Source organism: Mobula hypostoma, chromosome 27, assembly GCF_963921235.1.
Source record: "Mobula hypostoma chromosome 27, sMobHyp1.1, whole genome shotgun sequence".
Classification (NCBI taxonomy): Eukaryota; Metazoa; Chordata; class Chondrichthyes; order Myliobatiformes; family Myliobatidae; genus Mobula; species Mobula hypostoma.
In genome coordinates, this window is record NC_086123.1 from 34,279,204 (window position 1) to 34,304,885 (window position 25,682).

Here is a 25,682-nt window from a genome sequence, read left to right on the forward strand (position 1 = left end):
ATGCGCCAGCCCATCCTAAACATTTGGACAGCATTCATCCTACCCTAACAGTGCGTTTCCTGCCACCTAACACAACATTGCTGATTCAACCACTCGACCAAGGTGTGATCCACATTCAAGGCGTACGTATTTTTTTTACGGCGAACTATCTCTCAGATGCTGCAAGCAACAGCTGATTTTGAAAATCCCGGGAGTTTACCAACGGTGAAGGAATAGTGGAAGTCGGAACACTTGGCATAAATGGCGATGGACATGGACCCAAGTTTAGAACGGAGTCAGCATTTCAGTTGGTCCCTGCTGTCAACTCTTCTTCCCTACAAGCAAATTTATGCTGAAAAACAAAATGCTGCCAAGCAAATAACCCTCACCACTTTCTTCAAATCGGTGTCACCTCCTGCTGCTGGCAGTTCTAAGAGTTCTGTGAGTCTTCCTTCATCCCTTGCTGTGCTTGATATGATCCTGACGACCACAACCATCCACCTTATCCGTGTAAAGCTGCCCGACACCACAACAACCACTCATCTTCCGGAGCGAACATGCCTGCCACTGTTGGTGAGTACTGTACACCCTTGGATGTTAACTTTCTATGATTTATTACATTGAATATTACCTTAAATTGATTAAATATAATATAAATGTTGTTTTGTGGTACTGCTTTTGTGTCATATTGGTATGAAAATGTGAATAAATTACAGATAAAACATATCTATGAAGCCCTCTGGAACGCATCTCTATTTTCTCTATTTAAATAATTACTCACATGATGCAATTTCACATTATGCGTCGACTGCGAGGAACGTATCCCCCGCATATAACGAGGATAGGGTGTACGAAGGGAGAATCAATATTTTGGATTGCTGAACAATTTTACAAAGAGAAGGACATTTCACTCACAATATTCTTGCTTGTGCAACAGATAAGACACCATCAATGACAGGTAAACCTAACATATTTACCATGCATTATGCAATTCACATCAACACTTTGTCACAAAAAAAACTAAGTGATCAGCTGCACAAATCATTAAAAACTGTTATCACAGCGGTAAATAAAATCAAGTCCCACGTTCTCAATTCTTGACTATTTTGAGAGCTTTGTATTGAGAATGATGAACAGTCTGAATGCTTGCAGTTACACACAGAAGTCAGATGGTTCTCAAAAGGAAATGGCCTGAGACTTTTTATTAATGTGGTGTTTGAAACTGTAATTAAAATTCATTGAAGACTCAAATACTCAATTCAAGAATATTAGGCATGACATTGCTTATGTCAGAATTATTCATAAAATTTAATTAAATCAATCTTCAATTCGAAGGAAATGATGTGAATCTTATTAAAGTTAAATCAGTCATTGCCACAATTTCCATCCAAGGTAATCTATTTAAGTGCAACATCGGCCATTGTGCCCTTTTCCAATTTCTGAGTCTCTCTGAATTGGAAAGGAAAGAAAGAATACCAGATTATGTTCTTCAAGTACATTCTGCCCACCTGGGTGATCTGTATTGTGATATACCCCTAGGGTTCATTTTTTCTGTGGCCTGTCACTTTAAAACACCGAGAGAATGAGACTGACTTTTGGGACACTGTTGGATTTCTACTGACTACAAAATTGCTTGGTTACTATAGTGAGAGAGGTGGAGTTATTTGATGGACAATGAATGTTTATGGTTTCTCGCGGCTTATTTGAATAAACAAGGTCAGATGATCCTCTTACAGACACACACAGCTCAGAATCAAGATGGTTTCGATCAATGAAAGACACCAGTGAGTGAGGTTGCTGGTTTAAACTTTCAGTAGCCCAAAAGGGGTGAGTTGAGATCGATCCAGAGTACTGATAATTGACTCTCACAAGTGCTGCAACTAGAAGTTGTTGTCAGAGAGGAGGGGAGAGGAAGGTTTGAAATAGAAGAAACCTAGTTACAAAGAGATCACTGTTTGGACTCTCTTCAGGTAGCCTGTAAGGTTGAGTTTGATTCCATTCGATTACGAGAGTATGATTGTCACATAGTTAATCCACAGGAGTGGGTTCTCTGGTGAGGGGAAAACCTTTGTGAATACCACGTGTGTGGTAGTTTACAGAAGGAGGCACCCCTGTGGCAAATCACTGTTGGAGTTATTTCATAGGTCTTGGAACTGGATAAGTGGCTATCACATTGTGTGTTTGGGGTAACTGTGTGGAATCTACCGGTGTGTCTACCCTTGCCTGGGTGGTGGTTCCCTTGGAGATGGTCCCCTTTGTGATAAGCTACTGTTGGTGATACTTTGTGTGTGGAGTGGAACAACTTCGGAGATAAAACCTACAGCTATTGTTATTTTGTATTGCCGTCGTGGAATCTGTGGAATATTGATGTAATTGCCTTCTCACAACAGTTGCCTTTGGATTACAAATATATCACATTAATTAACCTGAGGATTGAACTGAACTTTCTTACATAACATTGTAAGACTGTAACTCTTGCCACCTCAGCTTGAATAAGTTTGGGAACTTTATCTATACACCTATATAGGCATAACACTGCTAACTCTTGGTTTACCTGGTTTAGGTTACTATATTATGTAGTTACTAATGAAGATAGTGGATTTTAACATCAAAACCAGACTCCAGGTGTGTTCTATTGCTGCTGATACTTTTACAATGTTGCGTGCATGTAACAGGTACTTTCCCCAGGGTTGCATGTACATAACAGTATAAAGACATATCAGAGAGATTTTAGGATCTACTCTCAATCCAAATTCCATACTGGGTAATAAATCTATTCCTGAATATTTGTAATGAGGAATCAACAGGAAGGAGGAAGAACTGATCTTGCTACAAAACATCTATGAGCTGAAACCAAGGTTCAAAAAAATCATATCAAGATTTTTGGTTGCAGAAAATCTCTAAACCCTATTCTGCATTGTGGAAAAAGATAAAGATGTTCTCTATTGCCTTTTCAACATCACATTTAGTGGAACATGGTTTCAGTGCAGTCGCCCGACTTCTTTCAAAGCAACAAAACAGACTGCAAAAGAGTGAATGCAGAGATCTGAAACTTCTGAGTAGTGTTGAGAAGCTGATATCACTACACCAAGCCAATCCATCTCATAGAAAGGTGAAAAGGCAATGAGAGTGAACTACTAATGTATGCTCTAAAATTGAAAGTTGTTTAATCTCTAATTAAAATAGTTTTATTTGTAGCTTTAAATAAATTTGAATAACATTTGTAAATATTTGTCACTGCTTTGAATTTGCAGTTCATATTTTATTTCACTATGCATCACAAATCAAAATTCTTTATAGTCTTTATGTAATGGTTGGAAAGAGAGCACAGGGTGCTGGGGATGTGGTCTGGAAGCCAAGTGGGCAGTAACCCAAAAAAGTTTGAGAACCACTGATTCGAAGGTCGCTCAATACCACAATAAGTGGCATATAGTTTACTACCTGTATTTCAAAACTTGAGCAAGATTGTTATATGCATTGTGGCAACCCTTATTCCGCAGCTACTTAAATACTAGATGTGGCCTCCCATATGAATGGGAATTTTACCATGATCTAAATGCTGTGCACAAAATGCCAGCACACCAACATGGAGTACATCACACCAATTTTATTGCATTTATGCCAGGCACCTGGAAGAAATTAAAACTATTCTCAAGTCCACGAATAATTTCAGTGCATACTCATTGTGTCTCTATGAATGATGGCCTTAGCAAAGGCAAATTACATTAGTAAATAGTCAATGTTAATACAGTAATGAACTGGTCTTTGATAGGATAAAAAGTCAAAGTATAATAAATATTTTTGTATAAATTCATTATAGCTTTAAAGTCCAGAAGTAAGCAGATTACCAAGCATTGGCTGCAGACCACATAAACACAGATGCCTGCAGTAAACTAACAACGGGATTAACTTTCTCAAAAAATAACTACTGTATTAGAGCTGAAAACATCACTCCTACCACTGCAAATTTTCCAATTATTTTCAGTTCTTTATACTAATTGGTTGGTAGCTGATAATGGAATTTATAATTAATATTTTGAGTAAATATTTGTAAACTGAAATATTGAAGCAAGAACATGAAATGCTGGAACTTTCAACAGGTCAGGAGGGTTCAATGGAAAGAGAAACAGGTAATGCTTCAGATTAAAGACCCTTTAATCAGAATTGTGTGTTTCCACCATTTTCTGTTTCATTTTAGATTTCCAGCAACTCGAGATTTACTGGATTTGGGTAAGAATTTCATTTTGTCCAGGTAGCTGTTGAAACCTGGAAAACAGTGCGTGAGAGGGAGTGGTTGTTGCTGGCATTGTCAGAACAGTTAGAAGTATTTAAGCACTTGAAACCCCATGACATTGGCCGAAGAGCTGGGAAATGGGATTTCTAGACAAAGGTATTTAATGGCTGACGTGAACCCAGTGGGCAGAAAGCATTGTTGTTGATTCTCACTGTATACTTTTTCAATATTTAACTGTAGACAGGATATATTCTTGAGAATGTTTCTTTCACAATGCTAATCTTATTATAAATAGTCCGTTCTACTATTGTAAAATTAAACTAAGGCATATTAACTTGATAATTAGCTGGTATTATATATAATCAGCGCGAACGGATGGCACGTTACTTTTGCCCAATGAACGTAAATATTTCAGCTTTCAGGTCCCAAAGGAGGTTTTAACATGGTCTGGGAGCCAGCTATTCCCCTCAGGTGGAAGACACTCACCGAAACGCTGGGACTAGGGCTGAGGCTGGAGGAGGTGCTCGGAGTGGGGGAACGCTGCACCGTGACCAGGGCCATCTCGGTCGAGGAAAGGGTCTCGGCGGGCGCCAAGACCAAACCGGGCACCGGGCACCGGCCGCAGTCAGCCGCACAACCGTCGGGGGGGGGGGGGCAGAGTAGGCGAGCGAGAGGAGGAGGCGGGGCGGAGCGGAGCGGGCTCGCGAGAGGAGGGGGTCGGGTCGGGTGCGCGCGAGAGGAGGGGGTCGGGTCGGGTGCGCGCGAGAGGAGGGGGCGAGGCGGGGTGGAGCGGAGCGGGCTCGCGAGAGGAGGGGGTCGGGTTGGGTCGGGCGCGCGCGCGATTGGAGCCGTGCCGGGGGCGAAGGCGGCTGAGTTAGGTGGGCTGTTGCGTCTCACTGAAGACTACAGGAAAGCCCAATTCATTTAAGCCATAACCCGCGTTACGGAGGAGCCTCAAGTGTTTTGTTTGTTTTCCTCATCATTAACTGAACGGGTCAGACCCTGGCGGCTTCCACGAGTACGCGCCCAAAATAGTGGAATAGTATTCCCGGGGACGATGGTGACGACGTGTAAATTTGTCCGATTGGGAAGAGATAACCTTATTTTGTGCATGCATGTCTATTATCCAAATTGGGCCTTAGATTTTCCCGTTTTCTACTGACCAGTGCACGGTCTGGATCTTGCATTTCGGGAAGTCATTGTGGAGGAATTAAAAGTGAATATGCTGGAAAGATCAGATCATGCAGTTTCAGAAATCGATGGAGAGAAACTTCAGGATGCAAAGAAAGAAGGGCGGAAAGGCAGAAGATTAGAGTGAATGGGCCCCTGAACCACTTCTCAGCGTAGCAAACAATAAATTGTTGGAGGAACTCAGCGGGTCAGGTTGAGTCGCTGTGGAAAGGATTGGACAGTCAAAACAGTCTGGATTCATTTAGATCTCACCCACATCCCCTGGCTGCATACATTAGCCCTTTGGTCCTAAAGGGACCTCTCTTTCCCCAGCTACCCAGTCCACGGACCGCTTGTCCCACTCCCATCTGGGAAGAGGCTACTTGGTATCCACGCCAGGACCACCAGACTCAAAAACAGTTACTTTCACCTAGCGGTAGGGCTGATTAACTCCTCCACTCACTAACCCACCCCAACCACTCCATTCAGAGTCACCTAGGTACAGACACTCCTGTGCTTGTCATCATTTTATGAATATACACATCTGTAAGCTATCTTGCATATTTATATTTAATGTTTTTATTATGATTGTTTATCTTATTGCCTTTTGTACTGTATCAGATTCAGGGTTACAATTATTTCATTCTCCCTTGTACGTGTACTGTAAATGACATTAAGCAATCTTGTAAAAATGACTTGGGATTTTCCTTAATCTTACCTGCTAATGATATTTCATGATTCCTTTGCCCTCCTCATGGCCCTATTGAGTACTATCCTACATCTTCAAGCTATTTTCTAGATAGTAGTTGCCTGTAAGTAGCTCCTTTTCTGTGTTGAAACCTTTAGTAACATATGTCAATGATTAACTCCCATGCATAGATATCTTAGTAGAACAGAAAGATAACTTTAGAATTGGGCCAATTTGGTACAACAACAGCTGATTCTTATGTAGAGGTAGAGAATGTGGGTACCGTTCTGATTACATGTTTTGCAGTTACCTTTACCAAAGAGGAGGGAGGATAGCTTAATATGAGTATGAAATATCGGATGGGGAAGATAAGCATAAAGAGGTTTAAGACCTTATGAGTGGATGAATTGCAGAACCTGACTATATTTCAGGGTAATAAAAGGAAGAGACTTTAACTACAAAATTTTAATCTGCCCCGACTTCAGGAGTGATGCTTGAGGATTGGAGGATCATTAACATTGTATGCTGTTTAGAAAGGAAGGGATAAACAAAGTATTTTTTAAAAAAAAAAGCAACCAGCAGTCAGCAAAATCAATGGAATCTTCCTTTGGGGAAAACACAAATTAATCAGGATCAGTTAACATGGATTTGTAAAGGAAAGTTCTATCTCACAAATTGGTTGACTCTTTTGAGGTAACAAGGAGGATTAATGAGGCTTGTGTTTAGTGTAATTTGGATAGATTTCAGCAAAGTTCCTGATGTCCCTTAATGGCAAGCTACTCATAAAAAGAAATAAAGTCGACAAGCAAGGAAGAGGAACAAATTTGAACTCAACCTAAGGAGTAATGATTGTTAGGTGTTTTTCTGGGCTGGAAGACTGCTACCTGTGCAGTGTTTGGTCTTCCACTTAGGGCAAAGTATGTAAATGACTTAAATGTAACCATTTACAAAATAACCATTTGGTTGATGGTGTATTGGAATATTTTGTAACTTGTAGGAGGATTTTTATAGTTAGGTCAGTTGGAAGGGAAAGTGGCAAATTTACTTCAATGCAGAGAGGTGTGAGGTAAGACAGTATCCAACAACCAAGAGGAGAATCAAAGTATACAACTCTGATATTTTTCTTCTCTGGATGGGCACGAAACCAAGAAAGAAGAGAATGACAGCATGATCATCGATACCCAAATCCCTCCTCCACGCACAAAAAAATGAACAAAAAGGGAACAGGCACATCAACTCCAAAATTCCCTTCCCCTACACACACTAAAACAAGAAAGATCGGGTGAAGCACACAGAATATAAAATTGACTATAAGACTGAAGAAAAAATCTACAGTCCAAGTCCATATCCAAAATGCAGAAATCCTTGGTAACTTAGTGCACAGCAGCGGGCCTTTACCTTCTTCCGGCGCAGAGCGGTCCCACCAGCAATCAAGAGGCAGTCTCCCCTCCCCAGTAGCAGAGCGGTTCCAGCAGCGACCAAAAACAGGCAGCTGGCGCTCTCCTACGTTTGCCTCAATGTTACAATCTCCCTTGTCACTTTAGTTGGCGAAATGGAGTGGAGCATCAGCTTGCACCCTGTCTGCGGTCTTCTTGCCATGAGGTTCGTGCACGCTGTCTCTGCCTCCCAGAGGCTGCAGAGCACTGAAACACCCCAATGAGCTCCAGTCTGCAAATCACAGGCTCCAACAGTTCCAGAGTCACATTCAAGATGAAAAACAAATGTAAAAGACATAAAAGAAGTGAACTATATGGTTTCATGACATTGACTGATGGAGCGTTGTATGCAGGCGCCATCTTGACCGGAAGATCGGGTACTGAGAGCGGAAAATGGAAGGAGCCATTAGATTCTTTATCGACGGATTCTTAAAATGTATCAGAATCAGGTTTAATATCACTGGCACATGTCTTGAAATGTTTTGTGGCAGCAGTACATTGCAGTATATAATAATTCAAAACTGCTCACCCTGAGAGTCTGAGTGGGAGTGCCGAGAAAGACATTTTTGAAATTTTCATTATTTTTTTTCTCCAACGGCGTTCTGAGAGGTGGGACCGTGCAGGCGTGTGACATCGGGCAGTGCAGCGCGGCAGATTTAAAAGGAACAGAGCCTCATAGAGCAGGCAGTGTAGTTTGCGGGCAGTGGAGTGAGCCGAGAGCAGAGTGAAGACTTAAGGGCTTCGGCTCAACGGGCTTAGGTGGAAACGGGCGAGGCGAGGAAGGTTTGGCATTCATTTTCTGTTGTTATTTGAGGAGAGGGGCAGTATGAGTGTGAGGGCAGTTTGCTGTTCTCGGTGTCGGACGTGGGAGGCCCTGGAGTCTCCAAGCCTCCCGGATGTCTACATCTGCGCCAAGTGCATCGAGATGCAGCTCCTAAGGGACCGCGTTACGGAACTGGAGCTGCAGCTCGATGACCTTCGTCTGGTCAGGGAGAGAGAGGAGTTGCAGGCAGGGGGTCACGCTGGGGCCACGGGAGGCAGACAAGTGGGTCACGGTTAGGAGGGGGAAGGGGAAGAGTCAGGTAATAGGGAGTACCCCGGTGGCTGTGCCCCTTAACAATAGGTACTCCTGTTTGAGTACTGTTTGGGGGGACAGCTTACCCGGGGGAAGTGACAGTGGCCGTGCCTCCGGCACAGAGTCTGGCCCTGTAGCTCAGAAGGGTAGGGCAAGGAAGAGGAGGGCAGTTGTGATAGGGGACTCGATAGTAAGGGGGTCAGATAGGCGATTCTGTGGATGCAGTCCAGAGACCCGGATGGTAGTTTGCCTCCCTGGTGCCAGGGTCCGGGATATTTCTGATCGTGTCCAAGATATCCTGAAGTGGGAGGGTGAGGAGCCAGAGGTCGTGGTACATATAGGTACCAATGACATAGGTAGGAAAAGGGATGAGGTCCTGAAAGGAGAATATAGGGAGCTAGGAAGGGAGTTGAGAAAAAGGACCGCAAAGGTAGTAATCTCGGGATTACTGCCTGTGCCACGCGACAGTGAGAGTAGGAATGCAATGAGGTGGAGGATAAATGCGTGGCTGAGGGATTGAAGCAGGGGGCAGGGATTCAAGTTTTTGGATCATTGGGACCTCTTTTGGCGCAGGCGTGACCTGTACAAAAAGGACGGGTTACACTTGAATCCTAGGGGGACCAATATCCTGGCAGGGAGATTAGCGAGGGCTACTGAGGTGACTTTAAACTAGAATGGTTGGGGGGTGGGAATCAAATTAAAGAGGCTAGGCGTGAGGAGGTTAGTTCACAACAGGGGGATGGGAACCAGTGCAGAGAGACAGAGGGGTGTAAAGTGAGGGTAGAAGCAGAAAGTACTAAGGAGAAAAGTAAAAGTGGCAGGCCGACAAATCCAGGGCAAGCATTAAAAAGGGCCACTTTTCAACATAATTGTATAAGGGCTAAGAGAGTTGTAAAAGAGCGCCTGAAGGCTTTGTGTGTCAATGCAAGGAGCATTCGTAATAAGGTGGATGAATTGAAAGTGCAGATTGTTATTAATGATTAAGATATAGTTGGGATCACAGAGACATGGCTCCAGGGTGACCAAGGATGGGAGCTCAACGTTCAGGGATATGCAATATTCAGGAGGGATAGACATGAAGGAAGGGGAGGTGGGGTGGCGTTGCTGGCTAAAGAAGAGATTAACGCAATAGAAAGGAAGGACATAAGCCGGGAAGATGTGGAATCGATATGGGTAGAGCTGCGTAACACTAAGGGGCAGAAGACGCTGGTGGGAGTTGTGTGCAGGCCACCTAACAGTTGTAGTGAGGTCGGAGATGGTATTAAACAGGAAATTAGAAATGTGTGCAGTAAAGGAACAGCAGTTATAATGGGTGACTTCAATCTACATGTAGATTGGGTGAACCAAATTGGTAAAGGTGCTGAGGAAGAGGATTTCTTGGAATGTATGCGGGATGGTTTTTTGAACCAATATGTCGAGGAACCAACTAGAGAGCAGGCTATTCTGGACTGGGTTTTGAGCAATGAGGAAGGGTTAATTAGCAATCTTGTCGTGAGAGGCCCCTTGGGTAAGAGTGACCATAATATGGTGGAATTCTTCATTAAGATGGAGAGTGACATAGTTAATTCAGAAACAAAGGTTCTGAACTTAAAGAGGGGTAACTTTGAAGGTATGAGACGTGAATTATCTAAGATAGACTGGCAAATGACACTTAAAGGATTGACGGTGGATATGCAATGGCAAGCATTTAAAGGTTGCATGGATGAAGTACAACAATTGTTCATCCCAGTTTGGCAAAAGAATAAATCAAGGAAGGTAGTGCACCCGTGGCTGACAAGAGAAATTAGGGATAGTATCAATTCCAAAGAAGAAGCATACAAATTAGCCAGAGTAAGTGGCTCACCTGAGGACTGGGAGAAATTCAGAGTTCAGCAGAGGAGGACAAAGGGCTTAATTAGGAAGGGGAAAAATGATTATGAGAGAAAACTGGCAGGGAACATAAAAACTGACTGTAAAAGCTTTTATAGATATGTAAAAAGGAAAAGACTGGTAAAGACAAATGTAGGTCCCCTACAGACAGAAACAGGTGAATTGATTATGGGGAGCAAGGACATGGCAGACCAATAGAATAATTACTTTGGTTCTGTCTTCACTAAGGAGGACATAAATAATCTTCCAGAAATAGTAGGGGACAGAGGGTCCAGTGAGATGGAGGAACTGAGCAAAATACATGTTAGTAGGGAAGTGGTGTTAGGTAAATTGAAGGGATTGAAGGCAGATAAATCCCCAGGGCCAGATGGTCTGCATCCTAGAGTGCTTACGGAAGTAGCCCAAGAAATAGTGGATGCATTAGTGATAATTTTTCGAAACTCGTTAGATTCTGGACTAGTTCCTGAGGATTGGAGGGTGGCTAATGTAACCCCACTTTTTAAAAAAGGAGGGAGAGAGAAACCGGGGAATTATAGACCGGTTAGCCTAACGTCGGTGGTGGGGAAACTGCTGGAGTCAGTTATCAAAGATGTGATAACAGCACATTTGGAAAGCGGTGAAATCATCGGACAAAGTCAGCATGGATTTGTGAAAGGAAAATCATGTCTGACGAATCTCATAGAATTTTTTGAGGATGTAACTAGTAGAGTGGATAGGGGAGAACCAGTGGATGTGGTATGTCATTATACACCAGTCATTGAAAGTGGGCATGCAGGTACAGCAGGCGGTGAAAAAGGCGAATGGTATGCTGGCATTTATAGCGAGAGGATTCGAGTACAGGAGCAGGGAGGTACTACTGCAGTTGTACAAGGCCTTGGTGAGACCACACCTGGAGTATTGTGTGCAGTTTTGGTCCCCTAATCTGAGGAAAGACATCTTTGCCATAGAGGGAGTACAAAGAAGGTTCACCAGATTGATTCCTGGGATGGCAGGACTTTCATATGAAGAAAGACTGGATGAACTGGGCTTGTACTCGTTGGAATTTAGAAGATTGAGGGGGGATATTATTGAAACGTATAAAATTCTAAGGGGATTGGACAGGCTAGATGCAGGAAGATTGTTCCCGATGTTGGGGAAGTCCAGAACAAGGGGTCGCAGTTTGAGGATAAAGGGGAAGCCTTTTAGGACTGAGATTAGGAAAAACTTCTTCACACAGAGAGTGGTGAATCTGTGGAATTCTCTGCCACAGGAAACAGTTGAGGCCAGTTCATTGGCTATATTTAAGAGGGAGTTAGACATGGCCCTTGTGGCTACGGGGATCAGGGGGTATGGAGGGAAGGCTGGGGCGGGGTTCTGAGTTGGATGATCAGCCATGATCATAATAAATGGCGGTACAGGCTCGAAGGGCTGAGTGGCCTACTCCTGCACCTATTTTCTATGTTTCTATGTTTTCACTTCTGGATCCTCTATAAGGACTGGTGTGTGTTCCCTTCTCTTCCCATTCCTGAAGTTCACAATTGATATGTAGCAGAACCCCAGTCAGTGTTTCACAAGGCACATAGGATAACTGAGGCCAAGATTATACCAACAGGTTATTTCCAGAATTATATACATAACATAAAAATAGACCTGGAAATGAATACTGTTCTGGTCTCCACATTACGAAAAGATAAGACTTTGTCTTTGGGAAATGTACGGGAGAGGATGCCGAGCAGATTCATGACTAAGTTGCCAGGTTCTACAATTGTTGATTGGTGGTAAAATGGGGTAAACTAGAAATGTTTCTGTGGGGGTGGAAAAGTTTGGGACAGACCTATTTGTGACATATAAAACAGTAGGTGAATAAGTAAAAAGAATCTACTTCCCTTGGCAGAGGGAAATCAAAAACCAAGATCGTATATTTATAGGCATTGGTGGAGAGGAGGAGTGTTGAAATCTTGAGTTGTTGGAGTCTGGAATTGAAGATCTGCTAGAGGCAGAAAACTCAGTCCCCCCCCCCCCGCCCATATATTTGGATGTGTACTTAGTGAGCCTTGAGCTTGAGAGTATAGATAATTAGCTATAGGATGTAATTGGGCTGGATGCCCAGGCACAATGGGCTGAACAGTGTTGTGAGTGAGATGTCATAAGTGCTTTAGAAATATAGAAATCATGACAGCAAATTGGTAGACAAATAGCAATGTAATCATCCACTTAATGATGTTATCTGCAGGATAAAATTTCACAGGACACCAGCAAAAAGTTCCCCTATTTTTCAGTGGGATTTGTACCTACAACTTCCTAACTCGGAGATGAGTCTAGTACCAGTGAACTACAGCTAACACCATGTAAGTGTCTAGAAACAGCCACAGGGTTTCAAATGCATGATGTTGCAAATGGGCTGGTTAATAATTAGTACAACAGTTACTTTCTTGTAGGACTGAAGGTCAAAGACTATATTCTGATCACAGGAAGCTGTAATCAGTCTTCCAGCCATAAGTTTTGCAGTCAATCCGAGATTCATTTTCCTCTGTTTCTTTTCAGGATTTAGAAGGTTCATATCGTAGGACAAGAAATGCGTGTGGCAGTGATTGGAGCTGGAGTGATTGGTCTATCTTCAGCTCAGTGCATCATTAATTACACACATCCCACAGCCACGCCACTGACCATCGTCGTTTATGCAGATACTTTTACACCAAATACTACCAGCGATGGAGCTGCTGGGTTCTGGCAACCATATGTTGTTGATCAGGGGAAACCGGAGGAAGTGTAAGAAGAATCATTTTGGAGATTATAAATAGAAATATACTAAATTAGTTAATAAACAGCAATGTGCAGTATTTTCTATGTTTTTAAAGTTTCTTTTATTTTCTCTTTTTTCACTGTTGTCTGTATATAAAGTCATGAGAGATGGGCGAGGTCTTAAACCAGGAGTTTCCCAATCTGGGGTCCACGGAGCCCTTGCTTAATTGTGTTGGTCCCAAGGATTGGGAACCCCAGTCTTACACAACTACATCCTGCCTGTTGTTACCACGGAGAAGCTCCTGGAAAATCAGGGAAGAGAAGAATAATGTCCTGAAACAGCATACAAAACTCTGAGAATCAGGCGGCATCTATAGAGGGAAATGTACAAAAATTAGGAAGTCTTGTTACAGCTAATGTTAATCAGGCCACACTTAGCGTATTATGTGTTGTTTTGGTTGCTACACTACAGGAAGGATGTAGTTAAGCTCAAGAAAGTGAAGAAAAGAATCGTGAGGGTGTTAGTTCAATTGGAAGGCTTGAATCAATAAGAAGTGATTAGAGTCCTGAAGTAGGATCTCAGCCGGAAACTTTGGCTGTTTATTTATTTCCATAGATGCTGCTTGACCTGCTGAGTTCCTCCAGCATTTTGTGTGTGTTGGTGAAGAGATTGGATAGGCTGGGTCTGTTTGCAAAGGAGGGATGACCTGACAGAAATGTGTAAAATTATAAGAGGCCTAGATAGGGTAAAAGCTTGTGTCTATTTCCCATGATAAGGCAATGTCCTCTGGTAACTGCTCTAGAGGACATAGTTTAAAGGGGATCTTGAGAGGTAATTGTTAGAGAAGATGGTAGAGTGAGGAGGAACACCATTCAAGAGGCATCTGGCATCAGCAGCATATAAAGCAGGGTTTCCCAAACTTTTTTATGCCATGGACCAATAACATTGGGCAAGGGGCCTGTGGATGTAGAGAGATACACCATTCTTGTTATACTATCACTATTTGCTTTTGAAGAGTACTGGCAAGCATCACTGGTTCTGTTAGTAACTGTCAGATACAATTTGGCTACCTCCAGAAAAAGTTGTGATTTGAGAGTAATTATAGTAGAAGGATAAATTTTAATCATCATGGGACATTTTATTGTGTTAATGTGATTCTACAACCAATTCCCAATGTCGATACTGTATGGACTCTCCCTGGTGCCTACTCTATTTGTATCATCAAACTAAAAAAACTTGAATATGGAAAAATCACATGTATAAACTTCTACATGTGGTTCGCTACATTAGTGTGCTGTGCTATCATTTTATGGATTCTAAAGTCCTATTTTGTACCAGTTTAGTATTAATATGTATTAAGTGAAAGGTAGATTTCTTCTTTCTACTTGCACATTACAGGTCACTACCGTCTGTTGTACTTGTAGTAATAATAATGCAATAATTGTAGATAATATTTACTCTAGAGATTTACCAGTTATTCTTATGTCATTTTGCCCCGTATTTTAATCCAGGAAATGGAACAAAGAAACATTTGATTACCTACTGAGTTACTTGCATTCACCTGATGCCAGTGAGATGGGTTTGTTTTTGCAGTCTGGGTACAATCTCTTCAAAGAGCCCGTGCCAGTAAGTATTTGTTTTGGATATAATGAAGTTTAAAGTGGCAGGTTGCTGTCTGTATTAATGAAGTTTACACCATGGGACTCTGTACAATTAACACCTTGCTTCCCCACTTTTGCCCACTTAGTGTGTTTTCTATTCTAAATTTTACTTCCAATTCCAGATGTAATTGCCATCAGATTTAGTGTTATCTTCAAACACGATGAGGACACAGTCCAGATCTCTGGGAAATTCAAGGCTCCACAGAGATAAAAACAATAGAATACTATACAGGAAATATAAAACTCAGTTATTGTGTGACTTTTTGTCATGTTAAAATGCACTGGATGTTATCACATTTCATCACAGCAAAGCTTTCTTAATCCTGTGGGTGGAGGGCTTTGGTAGTACCACTCTAGTAGATTTTCCAGATATTTGGATGTTAGTATATCTCAACACACTTCGAAATCACATTGATTTCGGAAATAGTGATGTAATATAATAACAAGCAACACACATCAAAGTTGCTGGTGAACGCAGCAGGCCAAGCAGCATCTATAGGAAGAGGCGCAGTCGATGTTTCAGGCCGAGACCCTTCGTCAGGACTAACTGAAGGAAGAGTGAGTAAGGGATTTGAAAGCTGGAGGGGGAAGGGGGAGATGCAAAATGATAGGAGAAGACAGGAGGGGGAGGGATAGAGCCGAGAGCTGGACAGGTGATAGGCAAAAGGGGATACGAGAGGATCATGGGATAGGAGGTCCGGGAAGAAAGACGGGGGGGGGTGACCCAGAGGATGGGCAAGAGGTATATTCAGAGGGACAGAGGGAGAAAAAGGAGAGTGAGAGAAAGAATGTGTGCATAAAAATGAGTAACAGCTGGGGTACGAGTCGCAGTCGACGTTTCAGGCCGAGACCCTTCGTCAGGACTAACTGAAGGAAGAGTGAGTAAGGGATTTGAAAGCTGGAGGAGCTGTTACTCATTTTTATGCACTCGTACCCCAGCTGTTACTCATTTTTATGCACTCGTACCCCAGCTGTTACTCATTTTTATGCACACATTCTTTCTCTCACTCTCCTTTTTCTCCCTCTGTCCCTCTGAATATACCTCTTGCCCATCCTCTGGGTCACCCCCCCCCGTCTTTCTCCCTAGGCCTCCTGTCCCATGATCCTCTCGTATCCCCTTTTGCCTATCACCTGTCCAGCTCTCGGCTCTATCCCTCCCCCTCCTGTCTTCTCCTATCATTTTGCATCTCCCCCTCCCCCTCCAGCTTTCAAATCCCTTACTCACTCTTCCTTCAGTTAGTCCTGACGAAGGGTCTCGGCCTGAAACGTGGACTGCGCCTCTTCCTATAGATGCTGCTTGGCCTGCTGCGTTCACCAGCAACTTTGATGTGTGTTGCTTGAATTTCCAGCATCTGCAGAATTCCTGTTGTAATATAATAAACCGTCCAGTGAACTTGGGAGCACAGGAAGCAGGCTGCTGACTAATTTCAAAGGCGCTTGGGAAACAGGGTCACTGAGAGTTTCAAATGAGTGCAAGAAATGGAGCTCCACTGAATGTTGGAAGACAATGCCCCATTGAGGCACATGCCGAACTATTGAGATTTCTAAATTGTAGGATAGCAGAAGAACAGTTTTCTGTAGTTGATTTTGCATCTTATGTAGAAGAAATGAGAAGATTATGTTATTTCACAACATAATTCATTGGGTCCAGAATATTCTGAAGGGAGAGGGCAAGCAGCCAGTTGTCTTGGTACATGTTGGTACCAATGACATTGATAGGAGAAGGGAGGAGGTCCTGAAGAGCAATTTCCGGCAGTTAGGAAGGGAGCTGAGAAGTAGGACCTCCAGGGTAGTAATCTCGAGATCGCTACCTGTGCCACGTGCTAGCGAGGGCAAGAATAGTAGGATCAGGCAGATGACTACGTGGCTGAGAGACTGGTGCAGGGGGCAGGGCTTCAGATTCTTGGATCATTGGGATCTCTTCTGGGGGAAGTATGACCTGTTCAAAATGGAGGGGTTACACCTGAACCCGAAAGGGACCAATATCCTGGCGGGAAGGTTTAATAGAGCTGTTAGGGAGGGTTTAAACTAATTTGGCAGGGAGATGGGAACCAGAATGATAGAGCGGAGGAAGGGGAAAACAGAAATAAACCTAAGTTAGTGAGCAGTAAAGATGTCAGGAAAGACAGGCAGGTGATGGGGCAAATTTGCAGCCATTGGGATGAGTTGCAGTACAATCAAAGTAAAAAGTACCAAATACTGGTCTAAAGGTGTTATACTTACATGCACACAGCATAAGGAATAAGGTGGATGATCTTGTCATACAGCTACAGATTGGCAGGTATGATATTGTGGCCATCACTGAGACGTGGCTAAAGGATGCATGTCTCTGGGAGCTGAACGTCCAAGGATACGCGGTGTATCGGAAGGATAGGAAGGTAGGCAGAGGGAGTGGCGTGGCTCTATTGGTAAGAAATGATATTAAATCATTAGAAAGAGGTGACATAGGATCGGAAGGTGCAGAATCTTTATGGGTTGAGCTAAGAAATCGCAGGGGTAGAAGGACCCTGATGGCAATTATATACAGGCCTCCTAACAGCTGCAGTGATGTGAACTACAAATTACAACAGAAAATAGAAAAGGCTTGTCAGAAGGGCAATGTTATGACAATTGTGGGGGATTTTAACATGCAAATGGATTGAGAAAATCAGGTTGGCACTGGATCTCGAGAGAGAATTTGTAGAATGTCTGCAAGATGGCTTTTTAGAACAGCTTGTTGTTGAGCCCACCAGGGGATCGGCTGTACTGGATTGGGTATTGTGTAATGAACCGGAGGTGATTGGAGAGATTGAGGTGAAGGAACCCTTAGGAGGCAGTGATCATAACATGATTGAGTTTACTGTGAAATTTGAAAAAGAGAAGCCGAAATCTGATGTGTCGGTATTTCAGTGGAGTAAAGGAAACTACAGTGGCATGAGAGAGGAACTGGCCAAAGTTGACTGGAAAGGGACACTAGTGGAAAGGATGGCAGAGCAGCAGTGGCTGGAGTTTATGTGAGAAGTGAGGAAGGTGCAAGACAGATATATTCTAGAAAAGAAGAAATTTTCGAATGGAAAAAGGATGCAACCGTGGCTGATAAGAGAAATCAAAGCCAAAGTTAAAGCAAATGAGAGGGCATACAAGGAAGCAAAAATTAGTGGGAAGACAGAGGATTGGGAAATTTTTAAAAGCTTACAAAAGGAAACTAAGAAGGTCATTAAGAGGGAAAAGATGAACTAGGAAAGGAAGCTAGCAAATAATATCAAAGAGGATACTAAAAGCTTTTTCAAGTATATAAAGAGTAAAAGACAGGTGAGAGTAGATATAGGACCGATAGAAAATGATGCTGGAGAAATTGTAATGGGCGATAAGGAAATGGCGGAGGAACTGAACGAGTATTTTGCATCAGTCTTCACTGAGGAAGACATCAGCAGTATACCGGACACTCAAGGGTGGCAGGGAAGAGAAGTGTGTGCAGTCACAATTACAACAGAGAAAGTATTCAGGAAGCTGAATAGTCTAAGGGTAGATAAATCTCCTGGACCAGATGGAATGCACCCTCGTGTTCTGAAGGATGTAGCTGTGGAGATTGCGGAGGCATTAGCAATGATCTTTCAAAAGTAGACAGATTCTAGCATGGTTCCGGAGGACTGGAAGATTGTAAATATCACTCCGCTATTTAAGAAGGGGGCAAGGAAGCAAAAAGAAGATTATAGACCTGTTAGCTTGACATCGGTGGTTGGGAAGTTGTTGGAGTCGATTGTCAAGCTGAGGTTACAGAGTACCTGGAAGCATATGACAAGTTAGGCAGAACTCAGCATGGTTTCCTTAAAGGAAAATCCTGCCTGACAAACCTATTACAATTTTTTGAGGAAATTACCAGTAGGCTAGACAAGGGAGATGCAGTGGATGTTGTATATTTTAATTTTCAGACGGCCTTTGACAAGGTGCCACATGTGAGGCTGCTTAACAAGACAAGAACCCATGGAATTATGGGAAAGTTACGTACGTGGATAGGGCATTGGCTGATTGGCAGGAAACAGAGAGTGGAAATAAAGGGATCCTATTCTGGTTGGCTGCCGTTTACCAGCGGTGTTCCACAGGGGTCCATGTTGGGGCCACTTTTTACGTTGTACATCAATGATTTGGATTATGGAATAGATGGCTTTGTGGCTAAGTTTGCTGATGATACAAAGATAGGTGGAGGGGCCGGTAGTGCTGAGGAAACGGAGAGTCTGCAGAGAGACTTGGATAGATTGGAAGAATGGGCAAAGAAGTGGCAAATGAAATACAGTGTTGGAAACTGTACGGTTATGCACTTTGGCAGAAGAAATAAACGGGCAGACTATTATTTAAATGGGGAGAGAATTCAAAGTTCTGAGATGCAGCGGGACTTGGGAGTCCTTGTGCAGGATACCCTTAAAGTTAACCTCCAGGTTGAGTCAGCGGTGAAGAAGGCGAATGCAATGTTGGCATTCATTTCTAGAGGAATAGAGTATAGGAGCAGGGATGTGATGTTGAGGCTATATAAGGCGCTGGTAAGACCTCACTTGGAGTGTACTGTGGGCAGTTTTGGGCTCCTTAATTTAAGAAAGGATGTGCTGACGTTGGAGAGGGTACAGAGAAGATTCACTAGAATGATTCCGGGGATGAGAGGGTTAACATATGAAGAACATTTGTCCGCTCTTGGACTGTATTCCTTGGAGTTTAGAAGAATGAGGGGAGACCTCATAGAAACATTTCTAATGTTGAAAGGCATGGACAGAGTGGATGTGGCAAATTGTTTCCCATGGTGGAGTCTAGTATGAGAGGGCATGACTTAAGGATTGAAGAGCGCCCATTCAGAACAGAAATGCGAAGAAATTTTTTTTAACCAGAGGGTAATGAATCTATAGAATTTGTTGCCACAGGCGGCAGTGGAGGCCAAGTCATTGGATGTATTTAAGGCAGAGATTGATAGGTATCTGAGTAGCCAGGGCATCAAAGGTTATGGTGAGAAGGCGGGGGAGTGGGACTAAATGGGAGAATGGATCAGCTCATGATAAAATGGCGGAGCAGACTCGATGGGCCGAATGGCTGACTTCTGCTTTGTCTTATGGTCTTATGGTCTAATAAATGGTATAGGGGAGATATAGGCTTGAACGGCTGCAGATTCAAGTAACATTCAAGTCTAGTTTGACTCCTATAACAGCGCCAGCTTTTCTAATCAGTTTATTAAGACTATTAGCATCACCCGTGTTGATAATATCCTAATACCCCAGCAAGAAGGTTTGTTAATGTTGCCCTGTGGGGGTTCTCTAAAGGTTAATTTGCAGGTTGAGTCTGTAATATGGAAGGCATATACGATGTTAGCTTTCATTTCAAGAGGATTGGAATGTAAAAACAAGGATGTAATGTTGAGCCTTTATAAAGCACTGTTGAGGCCTCACTTGGAGTATCGTGAGCAGCAGTTTTGAGACCCATCTTAGAAAGGATGTGCTGAAATTAGAGAAGGTTCAAAGGAGGTTCACGAAAATGATTGCAGGATTGAATGGCTTGTCATATGAAGACAAGCTCTGGGCTTGTATTCACTAGAATTCAGAAGATTGAGGGGTTACCTATTTGAACCCAATCAAATGGTGAAAGGCCTTGACAGAGTGGATGTGGAAAGGATGTTTCCTCTGGTGGGAGATTCTAAGACCAGAGGGCTCAGCTTGAAAATAGAGGGGTGTCCTTTTAGAATGGAGATGAGTAATTACTTTAGCCAGAGAGTGGTGAGTATGTGGTATTTTTTGCCATAGGCGGCTGTGGAGGTCAAATTTTTAAGGCAGGGGTTGATAGATTCTTGATTGGTCAGGGCATGAAAGGTTACAGGGAGAAAGCAGGAGTTTGGGCTGAGAGGAATATTGGATGAGTTATGATGAAATGGCAGAGCAGACTCAATGGGCCAAATGGCCTAATTCTGTTCCTAAACAACAGGAATTCTGCAGATGCTGGAAATTCAAGCAACATACATCAAAGTTGCTGGTGAACGCAGCAGGCCAGGCAGCATCTATAGGAAGAGGCGCAGTCGACGTTTCAGGCCGAGACCCTGACTAGTCCTGACGAAGGGTCTCGGCCTGAAACGTCGACTGCGCCTCTTCCTATAGATGCTGCCTGGCCTGCTGCGTTCACCAGCAACTTTGATGTATGTTGTTAATTCTGTTCCTATGTCTTTTGGTCTTAGCTGACACGTATAGCTGAAAACTCCCTCATAATGAAGTTCTATTAAGTATCCAAGTAATCGACACTCTCAGATCATATTAAACATTCTTTAGAAGCTGATGAAAATTTTGTATCCTGAAAAGTATTTCAAATTAACGTTATTAATTATGAGCATAGATATAAATAACAAGGAAAGAATCTGTACTTTAAACTGCTTTTCACTTCCTTCATCTTGTCCTTGTCAGATAATGGAATGGACATCCCCATAATAAAGAGCACCATTAATTTCAGATGCAGCTGGACTGATAGTTGACTAAATAGGATGATGTCATGTTATCAACACTCACTTGTGTATCTGATACTTACACTGGCGAAAATCAAATAAAAATAATTCTTGTATTTTTGTTTTCCATTGTCTGAAAGAAATGGGAATAACCTTTTTTTTCCATTTTGCCTCTTAGGATCCCTCCTGGAAAGACATTGTTTTGGGATTTAGACACTTGACAGCAAAAGAGCTCAAACTGTTTCCTGGATTTAGGTATTTTCTGCACAATAATTTCCGGATGAAGTCTTCACAGGCAGTGATATCACATATTTCTGGAATGCAGAAATTCAGTCCAGATTTAAACCTTCATTAACTACCGTTGGATATGGGTGCACACATCTAGTTAAAGGAAATATTTCTAGCCACAAAGGGCCAGCAAAGAAAAGTCAAATTGTTACACTAATCTACAAAAAACCCTTGAATGAATTTTTATATAGCCAGAATTAACGTAAATTGATAACTGTTAGGAAACAGATAAGGATCAAATGGAGCATTCCCACAGGGCCAACAGTGACTAATAAAGGGTTCAGATACTCACAATGCATATTGGTGATTTGGATGAGGGAACCAAATCTAACATTTCTGAAATAAAGGACTGGAAATAGCAGGTCATGTAGCATCCGTGGAAACAGAAACTTCAGATCTGAGGCTGTCCTTTTCTGGCATGTAAAAAACGACATAGTTTGCAGTAGCAGAGAACTGGGTGAGGGATGGGAAGATCAAAGTGAATATCTCTGATATGTTGAGTCCAATTGGGTTGATGTGGCATTTAGAATCAGTTCAAGTTTATTGTTATCTGACTGCACGTGTATACAGCCAAACAAAAATAAAGTTCCTCCAGGGGATGATGCACCTGCAATACACATATCACACACAGCACATAAAACAAAATATTATCACAAAAGGGTTAATAAAATATCATTCAAAATGCATGTACTGCACAGCACAAGTAAACAGTCAACAGCTCATTGTCCAATTGGCGAGACTTTGGTGGTGACAGGTATTCATTAGTGTCACAGCCTGATGGAAGAAGCTGTTATCCCGACTGTTAGTCCTAGTCCTGATGCTCCTGTACCTCCTTCCTGACGGTAGTGGGTCAAAGAGATTGTGAGATGGTTGGTAGGCATCGTCAACAATGCTTCGAGCCTTTCATATACAACGCTCCTGGTAAATGTTATAAATCGAGGGTCTGTCTTTTTCTGTGTGATGTGTTGCTAATACTGAGCAGGCCAGGCTATATAATAGAGGTGAAAATAAAGGGCCAAAATGGATGCAGGGAGGATGTTTCTTCTGACTGACAGGGTGCTAAAACAACAATTTACAATTTCAGGATACAGATTTAGATGTTTTCCACTCAAAATGTCTTCACCTGTAGAATTCTCTACCACAGAAACTGCAGAGACCATTTCATAGAATATATTTAAGAAGGAAGTAAGTAGATTTCTAGATGCAAAACATTTAAAGGAGAATGATGAGAGATGGGCATATGATATTGAGAAAGAGGGTTAACATAATTGTGTTGTTGAATGGTGAAACAGGTTAGAAGGACCAAATGACGAAATCCTACTTTTCACTTTTCCTTGTAAATACCTGACAGGGGCGATACAGTAGTGGAGAGGTTAGCACAATGCTTTACAGTACTGGCGACCTGGCTTCAATTCCTACAGCTGTCTGTAAGGAGTTTGTATGTTCTCCCTGTGGCCAAGTGGGTTTCCTCCCACAGTCCAAAGATGTACTGGCTGGTGGGTTAATTGTAAATTGTCCAGTGATTAGGCTATGGTTAAATCGAGGGTTGTTGGGTGGCACACCTCGAAGGGCCTGTTCTGTGCTGCTGTGCTGTAAGTAAGTAAATATAATGCAGTGATCAGTTGCACAAGTCCTTTACTACATTTACTGAATCACAAAAATGTTACAAATGGGGGCTATTTTCATGGTCAGAATCCTGGTATCTACAGGGGTGGATGCATTGACAGCAACGACAGGAGCAGATTCATGGAGACTGGAAGCTGGGCAGGAAAGCATTGGAATAGTGGGTTACACTAATAATAAAGGCATGAATGAAAGATCAGAATAGTTGCCTAGCTCGGGCAAAGGTACAGACGGATGTTGAATAAGAGCAGGATATCATTTTTGAATTTTAAAGATAAAAAGGTAAAGGGTTTCAACTCAGAAGCTTGTTGAGTCATCTTTTTCAACCAGGCAGAAGGTTGACTGCATCTATGAGTGGATTAATTTGTTGGGATTTTAGCTTCTCATTGATATACACATGAAGGATGCCAGAAATGATTAGCTTGTGATATTGAGCAAGTCCCCAATGGACTGGGATGAATAAAAGGGCACTATTCTCTCCTACTCTTACTTAGGGATCAAAGGGTAAAATGCCCTGGCAAATTTGAAGATTCTTTGAAAAGCAAGTTTTCCATGTAGACATTCCTTTATTTTAATATTTACATTTTAATAAGCCCAAGTACATCCACAAAGAGTGCTGTGGCAGAAGGAAAATTTCTTCTGTGCCCTTTGCAAACTCTGTAGAATGAGTAAAATGTTTAAGCATTGTTACTTACAGCCCGATGCGCCGCTGGCGTTTGGGGCAGCAATGCAGACTCTCCATCTCTGATGGTGTGTAGGGCTTCCTTCATTGTGTTATTAGCTCGGTTTTCACTGCTGTCAGCCATAAGTCCCGCGTGGAGACTCGGGAATACCATCACACTCAGGTGTAGAAGGATTCTTTGTTACTGTTTTCATAACAATTGTGTTTTACCAGTCAGGGTTGTTAGCCCTGAGCTGAACCCCTGAACCTGGAGGACCAGAGGACCGCTCTGACTCTGGCCTTTACCCTTTGACCTGTTTGGCATAGGTGACCCTACCAAGAGCCAAAGCATAAGGCCTTGACTCCAGGCCAGCATTGCTCTCCGGGTCAGTGAGACAAGCAATGCTTGTCTTACAATAAGGTCTTCGCGGTAAGCGTCATTTGACATTGCTCCTCAGTCTACTCCCCCATTTGTTAATGATATGATACTCCAACCATCACAACAGATCAGCTTTTCATCAGACATTCTCTGTTTTTCAGCTACGGTTGGTTTAACACTTCACTGATGTTGGAGGGAAAGAGCTACCTACCATGGTTGATGGCAAAGTAAGCTATGGTATTTTATTTTTAATCCATGCTGTGGTTTTTGTCATCTTTGGGTGGAAGGCAAAGAATCTTTGCAAACCATGAAGATTAAATGAAGGCTTTACATGAAATTGGGAAACCCATGCCTGGAATCAGCAGTGCTGGGGCCTGAGACAGCTCAATGGTACTGGATGGGCCACTGATGGTTCTAGTGCCTCCATAAATAGCTGCTCTACCTGACTCTGCTTTGGACACTTTTAACTTGCACTGGACACTTATAACTGATTTTAACTGACATGTGGCTGTTGTGTTTTACTATTTATTGTTATGTTTATTATTTAGTGTTGCGTTTGTTATGTTATGATTACACTGCCCCTGAGAAACGCTGTCTCATTCTGCCCGGCAGGGCTGATGTATGGTTAGAATGACAATAAAGTTTTTTGAACCTTTGAATCTTGAATAATGCTTTTGTTTTTGGGGTCCCTTGCATCTTGGGAGCATTGCATGAAGAAGAAAAGATTAACAGGTTATGTTTAATAGTGTTACATATTTTATTTCCTCTTCATAAAGGTTAATGTGGCACATTGAGGTCAAATGAAAATATACTGCAGATTTTGATGATAAAGCTTACAAATATATTTCCTTTTATTTAGGTTAAAGGAACAGGGGGTCCAGTTTGTTAAAAAGAAAATTACTTCTTTCCAGGAGGTACCCTTGTCTAATTTTCATTATTGTAATTAATTTTATGGCAATTTAAAATTTTTGATTTTCTGTCTGGACTTATCCTATTAATCTATGTGCTGTTGATTTGATATATGAAGGTATGATTCTTACACTTGTTTAATGCTTCTAACTAAAACAGTTAGCCCCAGCCTTTGATGTGATTGTGAATTGTACAGGCATCCGAGCTCAAGAGCTGCAGCCAGACCCAGAGCTGAAGCCTGCTCGAGGACAGATCTTAAAGGTGAGCATGTTTAATTAATAGTTTTTGCTTGTACTGTACGAAGAGAGGAAATTATTCTTCCCTTCCCATTTCATGAATTCTTCACAATAGTTCAAATCAGGTTAAAAGATATTTTATTTCTTTGAATCTTGATATGGTTCGTAAATTTGGGGTTAAGAATTAAACATTGATAGTGGGGTTCTAGAAATTGCTGTAATAATTTAATATCAGCCACCAATATTATCCCAGTACCCATAATAAAAACAGTGGGAATAACAATTTGCACTGCTGTGACAGGCAATC

At 42.3% G+C, this 25,682-nt stretch overlaps 2 protein-coding genes across 2 annotated transcripts in view; one reads left to right on the forward strand and one right to left on the reverse strand.

Annotated features, from left to right (window-relative positions):
- Positions 1-4,850, reverse strand: part of LOC134338491 (protein phosphatase Slingshot homolog 1-like) — a 70,258-nt gene extending 65,408 nt beyond the window's left edge. The window contains 1 exon segment of the mRNA XM_063034340.1: positions 4,700-4,850. The gene's annotated coding sequence lies outside the window, so the exon portion shown is untranslated.
- The window catches only part of LOC134338492 (D-amino-acid oxidase-like), a 141,777-nt gene that overhangs the window by 99,856 nt on the left and 16,239 nt on the right, over positions 1-25,682 (forward strand). Inside the window, exons 2-7 of the mRNA XM_063034341.1 lie at positions 12,975-13,199; positions 14,685-14,799; positions 21,458-21,534; positions 24,392-24,457; positions 25,090-25,144; positions 25,299-25,400. Of these exons, the coding sequence (XP_062890411.1) occupies positions 13,006-13,199; positions 14,685-14,799; positions 21,458-21,534; positions 24,392-24,457; positions 25,090-25,144; positions 25,299-25,400 (609 nt within the window). The 5' untranslated portion in view covers positions 12,975-13,005. The remainder of the gene's footprint in view (positions 1-12,974; positions 13,200-14,684; positions 14,800-21,457; positions 21,535-24,391; positions 24,458-25,089; positions 25,145-25,298; positions 25,401-25,682) is intronic.